The 13101-nt window shown below is 48.4% G+C and overlaps 1 protein-coding gene across 1 annotated transcript in view; it reads left to right on the forward strand.

Annotated features, from left to right (window-relative positions):
- The first annotated feature begins 782 nt into the window (after positions 1-782).
- Positions 783-13101, forward strand: part of ZNF384 (zinc finger protein 384) — an 18151-nt gene continuing 5832 nt past the window's right edge. Inside the window, exons 1-4 of the mRNA XM_010157755.1 lie at positions 783-835; positions 3567-3633; positions 3786-4026; positions 4357-4687. Coding sequence (XP_010156057.1) covers positions 783-835; positions 3567-3633; positions 3786-4026; positions 4357-4687 — 692 coding nt within the window. The remainder of the gene's footprint in view (positions 836-3566; positions 3634-3785; positions 4027-4356; positions 4688-13101) is intronic.

Raw genomic sequence — 13101 nt, forward strand, 5'->3', positions numbered from 1 at the left:
CTAGCTCTGGGGCGCAGATTTGGGATTCAGGGCTTTGTCTGGTATGTTTGGGGTGTTCCTGATGTGCATCCAGATGTGCTTGTCCTAAACCTGTAGCGGCGCTTGAACTTTTTTTGTGCTTATGGGCTTTGTGGAGGCATTTTTGCATTTGATCTGATAACCTGCGTGGCCTTCAACTTCCTCAGTGTTTTGCAGCGATTAAGCCTAAAAGCTCTTTGTTACTGTCTTGGGCACACGTGAAACGACATTGTAAATCGTTCCCGAGTGTCATACTCGGGGCCTTTTGTCAACTGAAAACTCTACACGGAGTAGAAGATAGAAGCTAGGTATCTGGAGAATAAGGAAAACCGTATCAAAAGTCAATCTCTAAATACCTGCGTATCCCAACTTGATTGTGCCTTCCAGAAACACAGCCTCTACCTCACCGTATACTCGCACGTGCTTTTATCCGTGTGTTTATGATTAAAGTGATGACCTGCAACCAAGTATAAGTCCAGCACGTTAAGTATGTGATTCTGTGAAGTACTTTTGAGATCTAAACTCCAGATTCCTTGTCCCTTGTGAGTTCCCTGGTTCACTCGGTTGCTTATTTGGTGCATATATATTTGTGGTCTGTACATAGAAGGTGTTTTTGGTTTATATCAGGAGGGTACGTTGACATCTGTCTGATACTAGACTGGTGAATAGGAAGATGGTCCCATCTCTGGCCTGTTTGTGGAAGCTGGGATGATGAAGGCACTGCAGTGGGAACGTGCTGTGGTACAGGGTTGAAGCTCCAGCCCATGTCTGGTAGTTGTAGAGCAATTGGAAGGGTTACGTGCAGAGTTCTGGTAAAGTAAGTGCGAGCAGCATTAAAAGCGGGGGCTGTGAATAGGGGTGCATGTTTTTCAAAATATCCTTTAGCCTCAAAGTGGGGTAGGGGAGGGACAGCCGTGGGTTTTAGGACAGTAGTTTGGTGGAGGAGCCTTATCTTTGTTTTCTCCCTTTGGAAGACTGGCTTGCTAGTGAGATTGCATGAAAGCTTCAACTCTTACGCCGTTTCTCCTTTTTTCCCACGTTCTTACAACTTCATCACACTCCAGCCTGTCAAGCCAAAAGTTTAGAAGCCTGATACCTGCTCAAGCATAAGGATTTTTTGGATGGGGAGGTGGATGCTAAGAGAGTTTAGCGCAAACAGCGTAGTCACCTTTTGAGAATGAGCAAGAGCCTTATTTTGACTGGCACGCTTTGTGCATTGAGAAACCAAAAGTTAGGTGCTCTGTGAGGTTCTGGTGGGGGACTAGACAGAGACAGGTAGCCACTGAGTAACTCTGGCCTGTGCTAGTCTGGATTTCAGAATCTGGAAATGGGATTGCCTTTCATTCCTTGTGCTGTTTAGATAAGAAAGCTGTTGTGAGATTTTTGTTTAAATTGGCATCTTTCTGTTTAACTCCTGAAGTTTGCAGTTGAATCCGAGGGAGTCTTGGACAATTACAAGGTTTATTTGGAAAATCCATCTATTAATGAGACTCTATGTTTTTACAGAATCAGGTTCACTTTGATGTTTTTGATGTGGATGCTAAGGAAATAAGGGCTCTACGTGTTTTAAAAACAAAAGCAAACAAACAAACAACCCCAAACCCAATGTTGACATTCCAAACAAAACCCTCCCCTTGATTCAGGAGGTACTCAAATTGCCAAGAATGCGTTATCTCTTCATGTGTGCCCATCTTGTGGAAGTAAAAAGTCATGTAATTAGGCATTAAATACATAGGGCCTTGCTGTGGGCAGTGTACTTAATTATTAATTTGGCTCAGAAAAGACAGCAGAGGAAGGAAGGAAGGTAAGAGTCTTGCCCCATCAGATTGTGATTGAATCACAGCAGCGTGAATCCAGAGTAATTCAGTCAGGCAGCTAGCAGCCTGACTGCATGCCACCGAGGCAAGGTAAATAATTCATCCCTAAGTGTGTTTATTGGTTGATTTGTAGGGAGGGAGTGAGGCAGGAATACTTGGCTTTGCTGTTGCGTGAGCAGTTCATAAAACCAAAATTATCAAGTAATTTGGTTCATTTAAATGCTGCTTCTCTACATGAAGGCAAATTATCTTTGCATTTTGGCTCTCACGCAGCACTTCCACGTGTGTTTATTCTGCCCTAACACACTTCTGGGAAGTAAGCGTTTCATGCTACTTGGGGCATGCTCCTCAGCTTACGTGATGATTGAGATTGGCCCTTCAGAAACAATATTTACTCATTAATTAGACTACTGCCACATCACAGCAGAAACGGGAATGGGACGATTTGCAGGTAGCTGTGTGAGAAACCTACAGTGCTTCCTTTCTCGAAGCAGCTTGTTCTGCCAGATGTTCTCCGAGCCTAGTTTTCATCCCATGTATTTTCCCTACCTGTTTTGCTGTAGCTGTTGGGGAGTAAGTGTATCTTCTGCTTCAGGAAATACCATTTTGTTAATTTCTTTAGGTTTTCAGTAGCGCTTTCACGAGCGTAACGAACTTTTCCCGCTAATGTTATTACATAGAGGAATGTAAGGATTAGAATTGAAAGAGCTGCTTCAGCCAGGTGTTTCCAAAGAGGCTATGCCTCTGTCTTCAGAGGGCGATCCTTTGGTGTCTAACTGGTCCTCTGACTGACCAGTTGGGATGGTCGGTTGAGACAGACCAGGGTTGAGATGGAACAGTGGGGCACTTGGCTGGGGACAGTCCTACAGAATCTTGTCCCAAAGTTGAGAATAGAAATAGGCGATAGAGAGCCGTGACATGATCTCATTTGGAAATAGGGTATCCCAGGAGCAGGGTAGTCAGGTTATTTTCCCACTGCCTAGTCTCATTGGATGAGAGCGGAGGATCTTGTCTGTCAGGAATACTGAGAGAGATTTCTGGGTTTCTTTCGAGAGTGGGGTTGGGGTGCTCAGACCAGTGGGCAGCAGGAAGTTAGGAGCCCTGAGTTTGACTTCTTGGTCTACTGTGGCTGTCTGTTATCTTGGGCTAGTCTGTTTTCCTCTCTCTGCCTGTCTTTCTTCCTGTGTAACATAACACTAATGTCCCCTTGCTGCATCTGGGCGTTGATCTGGGGTGGAGGGACAGGCCAGGTCCAAAATTTTCACTCCTTGTGGGGTCAGACTGTCAGAGACAGTGATAAATGGTCTTCAGCTGTATTTGCCTGGTTGCAGATGCACAGACTTTGTCATTTGTGCCAGGTACTTGGGTGGATGATAACTGGGGGATTTTGGAGGTGTTCTGGGTTTGTAGTCAGTCCTGTTTTTTGCATGGAGGACTGTTGGGCAAGAGGCACTTGAGATGGACCCAAGCCTGTGGGAATAGCAGACACCTTTTTCCCCTGAAAATAATTTTTTGGCTCGGGCAGATAGCTCAGAAGCGGGGAGAAGTTGCTCAAGTAAGACAGGGGAGATTAAGGAACTGTCACAGCATTAGACTGAGTCAGTTCCATGTTAGAATCTCTTTGGGTTTAATGTTCTTTTTATGTGTGTGTCTGTCTGTCTGTCCGTCTGTCTTCCTTCTCCTCCATTCCTCTTCCCTTCCCCCTTCCTCTTCCCCCCTGTGCCCAGCTAGGATGGAAGAATCTCACTTCAACTCCTCCCCGTACTTCTGGCCAGCAGTGCCCACCGTCTCGGGACAGGTAAGATCTTTGTCTTCCAACCTATTACGCTGGTCTCGCTTCCTGGTAGAAGTCCGTGCGTGATACGTGTCTCTCTTGCATTTCTTGCTCAGCCAACTGCTGGGATAAGCTATGCCAGGGTATTCTAAAAGCTGTTCTTCCCACCCGTTTAGATTGAGAACACCATGTTTATTAACAAGATGAAGGAGCAGCTATTGCCCACGGAGAAGGGCTGCAGCCTGGCTCCCCCCCACTACCCTGCCTTGCTGACAGTACCCACCTCTGTGGCTCTACCCGCTGGTATTTCCATGGACACGGACACCAAGCCGGAGCAGCTGACACCACACAGCCAAGCCCCTGTCACTCAGAACATCACCGTGGTACCAGTGCAGTCTGCTGGGCTCATGACAGCAGGTAGGAGACTCCAGAGACTTTGGCAACGAGATGGGGGGGATGGAGGGTCCTGGAGAATCTTTTCCGGGCTGTAGATTATTCCTAACTTTACTGATGGTGTGGACTGCCTTGGCATGGTTTCACTGTGAATCTCTAGGCACTCCATACATCCGCCTGCTTTCTGGAAGTTTGGCTTCCAGCAGTGGAAGCTGGGAGCGTGCTGGGGAGGGTGAGCTACTCTCCTGTTGGCGCTGTAGTCGGAAGTAGGTGTACTGAGCTCGCTTCTGTGGGATAAGGAGGTTGGGCATAACTAGAGATGTAATAACTGGCTTCCTCCATCTTTGTTTGCAGGTCCTGGTCTGGTGATAACTTCCCCATCAGGTTCCCTGGTGACCACAGCTTCCTCTGCCCAAACCTTTCCCATCTCAGCTCCCATGATTGTCTCTGCACTACCCCCTGGCTCCCAGGCAGCCCTGCAGGTGGTTCCTGACCTGTCCAAGAAAGGGACCACCACCCTCTCTGAAGGTGCTGGGGGTGGCGGGGGTGGGGGAGTTGCCCCCAAACCGCCCCGGGGCCGGAAGAAGAAACGATTGCAGGAGTCGGGGCTGCCAGAGATGAGTGACCCCTTTGTGCTGTCAAACGAGGATGATGAGGACCAGCACAAGGATGGCAAGACATACAGGTGGGGAGCGGAGTTAAACCTTGCCCGTAACGTTGCATGGGGATGGGGGTGGAGGGGTTACCTGGGGAAGAAGAGATCTCTGCCTTTTCCCGTGAGAGTCCCTGAGTAGAGACTCTTTCAGCTGCAGAGAGAGTTGAGTTTTCTCTCTCATCAGGAGCGTTTGCAAGCTGGTGGGTTGACCCAAAACTCAGGATCTCCGTCTTAGCGGACAGCCTGTATTTCCTGAGTATGCAGATGTTTAATGTTACTAGGTTAGTTAACGAGCAGGACGTTACGGAGGGTAAACTTTACCCCTCGATGCCACAGCCGGGTAGCGTGGCTGGCGTACCGCCGAGCGCAGCGCTCTCCGGTGTGACTGGAGCGCTTGGGGTGTACCCGGGTGCTCCTCAATTAGGACTCCGGTCTGTCCAGCGTAAAGGCTGCGGACCGGAGGCACGCAGGGCAGGAAGCGAACGGTGGCGACAGTGCCCGCTCCTGTGTGCGTTGGCCCTTGCGATCACCTCCTGTTTCAGCATTCGCAACAAAACGGGACAAAAAAAAAAGGTGCGTTTCAGAGCCTTAAGGGTATCGATAAGAGGGGGCAGAGTTCTGAGCCCTGAGGTTGGATTTCTGAGCTTGGAGGGATGTGGTTTGAATTTACATGTGAGTGGTGGGAAAGGGAGAGATTAACTTAGGGCATACTTAAACCGGAGAATAAGGGGCGTGAGCGTTTTAGAGAAGGTGGGAACTGGACAGAGCAGGCAAGTGCCAGGGAGGAAATGCGATGGTCTGTCGTTAGTTGGGAAGCAGGAGCACAGATGGGTGATTGTGATGTTTCTGAGGGATGATTAGTAGAATCATAGAATGTTTTGGGTTGGAAGGGACCTCACAGCCCACCCAGTTCCAACCCCCCTGCCATGGGCAGGGACACCTTCCACTAGACCAGGTTGCTCCAAGCCTCATCCAGCCTGGCCTTGGACACTCCCAGGGATGGGGCATCCACAGCTTCTCTGGGCAACCTGTCCCAGTGCCTCCCCACCCTCTCTGGGAAGAATTTCTTCCTGATATCGAATCTAAACCTCCCCACTTTCAATTTAAACCCGTTGCCCCTTTAGGTACTGTCACTACAGGCTGAACAATAGACCTGGCAGGTTCTGTAGATTATAGCTCTTCAGGGTGATGAAATCCGTAAGGTCTGCCCCAAATCACTTCACAATATGGTTTTATCTTTAAGATCAATACGGGGCAAAGCAGTAGCCAGATGAAGACAGAAGATGGTCCCTAGCTCTTCCCTCTTCTCTACTGTCTCCCCATGATCCTGTCTCAGGGTTTCCCTTTCACCATCCTAGACCCTCTTTTATTTTCTTTGTACAGATTTAGTAATGTTTCTGGAATTAAGTCGTAACAGTACGAAGGCATCGACACAGGATTAGTCCACCCACCTCAGGCACTGTTTCACTTTTTAACCATAGCGTTTTAAAAATGTTTACATTTTTGAATCAATACAGTTGAATGGGTACAAAACCAGAGCTTGGATCAGCCTTTTTATTTTCCTACCCAATGTCCCCGTTCTTCCGCTGTGAAAATACGATCAGTGTATGGTGAAGAGGGGCGGGAGTGTTAGGTAGCTTGCTATTTGTAATCCCACCATTTATTTTGGGCCTTAGCCACAATTCCACACTACTCAAGCTGCTTACAGTCTGGGTTGCTAATTAGGTTGTTAAATATATATTTACAGGGGACACAATTGGCAGTGAACACTAGAATTAAAGCTGAACCGAGGCTTTAATTATAGCTCCTTGTTTACTTGTAAGTTTGGGGAAAAAAATGCCCAAGACCAGGTGGAGTGACTCAGCAGAAACTTTATGAACATGTATAGTCTGTGTAACAGCTCATGAAAAAGGTTTTGCAGGGAAAAAAACCGACTGAGTTTATATGTAGGAACATGTAATCAGGAAGATTTCCTGTCTTCCTGTTTAATGCGAGTGTGGTACCTCTGCCTCCCTCCTCCAGCCTCCATCCCAAGCAGGCCTCCCTGGGAGCAGTGCTGAGGTGCAAGATAAGTAAGCTGGTATTTGTTGAAGAGCACCAAGGAGTACTTCTGTCCTTCTTGGGCTCTCCTCTGGCTGATGCTTTCCATGTGCAAGTTTGGAACTAAAAATAATTGTTGAAAAAATAAAGGAAAATGCTCTCTGCTCTTGAGCTGTGGGAGAGAAGACCCTTGTGACATACAGTGACATCGTTTCTCTGTAATAAATGTATGAATAGACTTTGGAGTTTAAACTTTGAGGACTCCCGGGTTCCTTCTGCATTCTGAAGGATGATTTGGGTAGTTCCCGTTACTACAGTATGCAGACATATCTAAATTAAGACTGTGGGTGAGGTTCACCTACTCCTGCTCCCTTCTGAGGCTGGAGGAGGAGTTGCTTGTGGCATTCGTATGTCTACGTTTGTATGGTTTCACTGATTCTTACGATGACACGCTGCGGACAGTCTAGTCAGATGTCTGAAAGGAGTTGTACTGTATTGAACAATAATGACTTCTCTTTTCAAATACCTAATTCCTAAAGCCTGGGATTATTTTGTCAAATTTAATTATTTTTGGGTTTACGTTTCTTTTTGAGTTCCGTGAACTCCTTTGTCACAGAATCACGGAATGGTTTGGGTTGGAAGGGACCTTAAAGACCATCTAGTTCCAAGCCTCATCCAGCCTGGCCTTGAACACTTCCAGGGATGGGGCATCCACAGCTTCTCTGGGCAACCTGTCCCAGTGCCTCCCCACCCTCTCCAGGAAGAATTTCTTCCTGATATCCAATCTAAACCTCCCCACTTTCAATTTAAACCCGTTACCCCTTGTCCTGTCACTACAGGCCCTTGTAAAAAGTCCCCCCCGGCTTCCTTGTAGCCCCTTCAGGCACTGGAAGGTGCTATAAGGTCTCCCCGGAGCCTTCTCTTCTCCAGGCTGAACACCCCCAACTCTCCCAGCCTGTCCCCATGGCAGAGGGGCTCCAGCCCTCGGAGCATCTCCGTGGCCTCCTCTGGACTCGCTCCAACCGGTCGATATCCTTCTGATGTTGGTGCCCCCACAGCTGGACGCAGCACTCCAGGTGGGATCTCACAGGAGCAGAGCAGAGGGGCAGAATCCCCTCCCTCGCCCTGCTGGCCACGCTGCTCTGGATACAGCCCAGGATACGGTTGGCTTTCTGGGCTGCCAGCGCACACGGCCGGCTCATGTCCAGCTTTTCATCCACTTTGTCCTAAGTGCCTGGGCAGGTGGCTGGTTTCCCTAATTCCTGACTCCAGGTGTCTTGCAGGAGACAGTAAGGCCTTGAATGGGCAGCACAGCAAGCCAGGCTTGGAAGTAACTGGAACACAAAGGAGATCCTGGTGTTGCATCTCTCCCATTCTCTGCTGAATGTAGATACTCCTGCTTCAGCAGACGGCAGCTGTTTTGCTGCTGTATCACCTCTAGCAGGGAATTAGTAGTCTGCTGCGGAAGTGGTGTAAGAATCTTTGTGACTGGTTTTTTTCTTTGTAAGAAAAGGTGTGAGATTTTTGCTAATGACAGCGTTGCTTGCAGATCCTGGACATCTAGCCTTAGGGTTAGTCTGGCAGAGTCCTTGGTGCTTTGCTTTGTGCCCTTAGAAGGATGCTTGCACCTGCAGGGGACAGCATCTAACCCAGTCCTGTGAAGCGTTTTCCTTCATGAGTGATGTCACTTCAGGCTTGTCTGGATTCATCATCTGCTCTCGGCTAATCTCCCCTGACATCTCTGTAGAATTTACTTTTGCTGTGGAAAATGAGATTGGCGTCAAGAGTCTTGCTGGTACGATGTTGGCAAGTACGAAGGCGGCTGCTTCTTACATCAAACGGTGCTGAGCGAGAGAGAGCGCCTGTGGGTCCTGGAGACAGCAGTGTTGTTTCTTAGTACTGTTTTGGTCCCTGTACCTGTGCGCTGTCAGGAGTCTGCGGTGTGATGTGATCAGTGGACAAGGACCGATGAAGTAGTTCGGCCTGTCTGGGCCAAGTCATCAGTTCTCTCTCTCTCTGACAAATGGTTCTCTAGGCAGTTTGTTCTCTACAAGCACAACAGAGCTCTTTGTGAGCATTACGTGGTTGCAGTGTTAGGTTTGCAAAGGCTAGGACCAGTACCAGTCTGTAGTCTGGAATGGTTTTGCAAGCTGTTCTTCGGAACTTAGGACGCCCAACAGGAAAGTTGTAGGCTTGAGAAGGGCCTTGCCATCATGCTGTAACCAAGAAGCTCGCAGTTCCCCACCACTAGTTCTGAGTTTCCCTACTTTCACTAGGTTGTGGGAAAAAAAATGGGAGGTAGACAATGAGCAGGTGAGGGACATAGGAAGCTCCTGAGGCGAGTCCAGGGTGAAAACGGGCACAGAAGGCCTAGCAAGAAGCAGAGTTGAGGTGTAGAATGCAAAGAAGGTGGAGGCCTGCTTCGGTGAGGAAATGAGGTACGCGAGGGGAGCCAGTGGTTCGAGTACAGCAGGTGGGCATGCTCTCAGACATGTCTCATTCTAAGCCTTTTTGTTCCGCCCTATACTGGATTTAGCATTTCTGTTTGGTGAACTTCTTAGGGTTTTGAATAGATTTGAAATCTGGTTGCTATGATTTTTGTAAACCACGTGTATCTGTGAAAATACAGTAAAATTTGGCCAGGTTGTAAGCTTGGGAAAAACATCTGTTAAGCGTGCTCCGAGATGCTTTTTAATTTGGTAGTTGAAATATGTGAAGATCATATCCTCTTTGATACGTCTTGAGGTCTGGGTGAGTCCAGGCGCTGCCCAGGCTGTATCTCCGCAGGAGAGATGAATCCACTCTCACCTTTCCTGTGTTCTGTACAAGGCTGGGCTGCGTGTGTACTCTCTCTGCAGCAACAAGCATCTTACAGACGAGTGGGGAAGGGCCAAGCATGCTTTTCTTTCAGTGACAACAGCTCCTTCTGCTTCAGAAGGGGAGTCTTTTGTGCCCGGCGTTGACAGTATCCTCCCCCCTCTGATGGGCACAAAGGCAAGGTGCAAGAAAACACACTGCTTGGTTCAGGTGTAGCAGGGACAATCACCGAATCACTCAGGTTGGAAAAGACCTGTCAGATCATCCAGCCCAACCATCAACCCAACACTGCCGTACCCACTAGACCGTGTCCTCAAGCGCCACATCTACCCGTTCCTTGAACACCCCCAGGGATGGATGACGAGGATGACAGGACAGGAATGAGTCAGGGGCAGGGCTTGGAGCCAGTTGTGTCCAGGAAGCCTGGAAACTTGATGGAGCAGAGATGAGAATCAGAAAGGAGGAGAGGGTAAAGACTAGGGCCTACAAACTAGGGAATGAGCAGAGGGTGTGATGGGGAATCTTTGCAAGGGAGAGGTGGTACAGGGATAAACTATGAAGGACCAAGGCTGCAGTGAGGAAGAAAGAGGCAGATCTGCTAGGGGCTGGAAAATGAGGAGAAACCTAGAATTAACAGGACAGATGGGAATGAGAGCATGGGATGTGGACAGGCAAATAGGATCATGGGGGAGAGGAGATAAATGTTAGGTGATGGGGAGGGTGAAATAGGGGAGAGCCACTGCAGTAGTGGATCAGGAGGCTGGAGCGTGTGGGTCTTGGTGCAGGAGGGGGGACAGGATCAGGCTAGAAGGCTAAAGGCAAAGGGGGCATAAAGCCTCAGGTGTCAGGCAGAAGGTTTGACCACATTCCCTCCAAAGCCTAGAAATATTAAACCCAATATTCCTAAATTTTGCCGTGACTTTGTCAGCATGGAAGGACCTCACCCCCCCTAAGGCTCGCAGGAGGTGACAAGGTACCGTTGCCATCATTGGTCATCCTAGCTGCAGTGGCGGAGGTCTGTGAGATTGCTGATGACCAGCGTGGGTGTCGGCGTGATGCCACATGTTGGAATTTCTGTTTGCTTTCTTTAACAAGTAGTTCCGTGAGCAGCGGAACTAATGAAGCCTGGTTTCCAGCGGCTCTCTCCTGTGTGGATTCTCTGATGTCTAATCAAGGGTGAGCTTACTAGCCTTTCCCTCAGCAGGGGGCTCCATGAGGGTCTCTCTTCTTTCCCCAGCTGCGTATTTTTTATGAGATTTGTGATGTCGTTTAAGATCTTTCCCCCTTTTCCAGATTTGATTGAAATTGGCTTATGATCCCAAAACTCTAGGGAGGACAGGTGCACACGCGCGTCCACCTATACACACGCAGTTTGTACACGTGAGCTTTGCTTTGTATATGAACGCTGTGCTTGGAGGTTAGGAAATGTCAGAATTAAGGCTAACCACGTGCCTCAGGATACAATAAGGTACAAACCTGTGTCACGGTAAGTTGTCTCCCTTGTGCTGAGATGCTGTAACTGCGCGTGGTGCGCGCGCTCTCGGTTCATCGTGGCGCCGAGCAGGAATTAACGGTAAAGGTTGCGCAGTCGCGAGGTTCAGCTCTAGCGCGCGTTACTTGCGTGTTCGTGGAATGAGTGTGTGCAAGGGATTTGGGGGGTTAGTTACAGTTTTGGCTGAGGAGGGAGGATCTCAAAACTATTCTGTCACACGTTTTCTCTGATTACACCTTAACTTGGCCCTGTTGAGTCAATGCACTTTGACACCATCCTTGATGATGTGATTGTAGGTAGTGTGTACGTGGTGGCCCGTTGGGGTCCTGCACGTTTACTTGAACCTGAAAAGAGTGTTTTATTCTTTTTTTTAAAAAAAAGGGCACGCGGTTGCAGCATTGAGAAGGGTGCGTTGGGGGGAGACACTGCTGCTCTGAAGAGCTGGAGATGATGCTCGCCTCTGCCGCAGGTTGGCTGTGGTATCCTACAGCTGTGTGGTTCAGGCTGGCGGATAATCTTGAATCCTGTGCAAGTAGGAGTTAGAGCTAGTCTTCAGTGGATTTGCATTTGCTGCAGGCTAGAAACGTCTGCAGACAGTTATCCTGAAATAATTAACGTTTGGTGTTCCCAAAGCCGTAATCTCTTCTCAAGTATCATTGAATAGTCCTCTGTTACATGTCAGACCCTGGGTTGCTTTGCAGAAGCATTGCATCTCATAGCTCTAGCATAGAAAGCTATAGGAACTGGGATTTGAATATGCATAACACAAATTTTCCTTTAAAGGAAAAGCAGTGATCGCAGGGTATCAGTTTGGCCTCTTGGAATTAGCGAGTGTGTTTGTCTTACAGTGTGTCACTCCGTCTCTCGTCACTCCCTTCCCTCCATAAACGTAAAGCGGGGACGTTGTGGGGCTGGGTGAGTGCTTATGGAGCACCGATCCTTCTGCGGTGGGCACAACAGCGGGGCAATTCTGCCTCGTGAGGTTGGAATTGCGTGTGGCCGGTGAGGCTTGAGGCTGTACACAGGGCGGTGATGAAAAAGACCTGTTACGTGTCTGTCTGTGGAACATATTAAGGGTGCCGTTCCATGGAAGGAGTCGATGAGGCTGTGTCAGAAGGAACCTGCTTTGTGGAGCCAAATTACGGTGATATTGGTGACCTTGATTCTGGCGTTCCCAAATCTGCTAGTGCCTGCTCGTGGGCCTTTTGTATTCTTTTAATTTTAGGGTTTGCGTGTTACCACCGTACTAGGAAACACCTTGCTGTGTTTGATTGTTTTGTTGGCCGTTTATGCTAGTGCTGACCCATGTCAAAAATCGGTAGGGTAGGTCTTAGGCCTGATGTTGTGACGTTACTCAGTGATTTGGAGGTCAGCAGAAAGTCGTGGCTGATCATTTACGGATAGAAGCAATGCTGGTGGATAGCTTAAAAAAAAAATTGGGAAGTTTTATGTGGTTGTTAAGCTGGAACTGTTGAAGCAAACTGTATTTTAATACAGCCCAATGGAAGACACAGTCTTTTGGGTAACACTGTGTGACTCCTCCAGCAGTCGTGGTAGAGCCCGAGGTGTTTGGACACAGTGGGGAAACAATATCAGATGGAGGTGTCCTCTTGGATGATACTATTGAATGCCTTTCATCTGAAGATAAGGAGTATGGGGAAACAGGATCTGAGAAAGCGGTGACTGTGAAAAAGACTTAGGAATTAAGTGACATCATGTGAGCTCCCGGTGTGAGGCTGTGACCGAAGAGGGGTAAATCAACTGCTGAGAGCATAAACGCTGGAATCCTTAAAAGAGGACGAGCAATTTGTGAAACATGGTGAAACACCACAAAATTCTGGGTCTGGCATTTTTAAGATGGTTTGGAAAACGGACAAAACGCAGGAATTTCCTCAAATCGAAAAGTGCTATATGGTGAGACCATTTAAAAACACTTGCTGCCACCCCAGGGGAGGGTGTTTGTCTGCAGCCCTGTCAAGCCTCCAAGTGACCGAAGGACTGTGTAACTAAGGTGTCTAAGGTCTCTGAGCGTAGCTGATAGATACGAAGGTACACAAGCCAGTTGCATGAACTGGTAAATGGAAGATTGGTGTTG

The sequence above is a fragment of the Eurypyga helias genome, unplaced genomic scaffold (genome assembly GCF_000690775.1).
Source record: "Eurypyga helias isolate BGI_N326 unplaced genomic scaffold, ASM69077v1 scaffold47208, whole genome shotgun sequence".
Lineage (NCBI taxonomy): Eukaryota > Metazoa > Chordata > Aves > Eurypygiformes > Eurypygidae > Eurypyga > Eurypyga helias.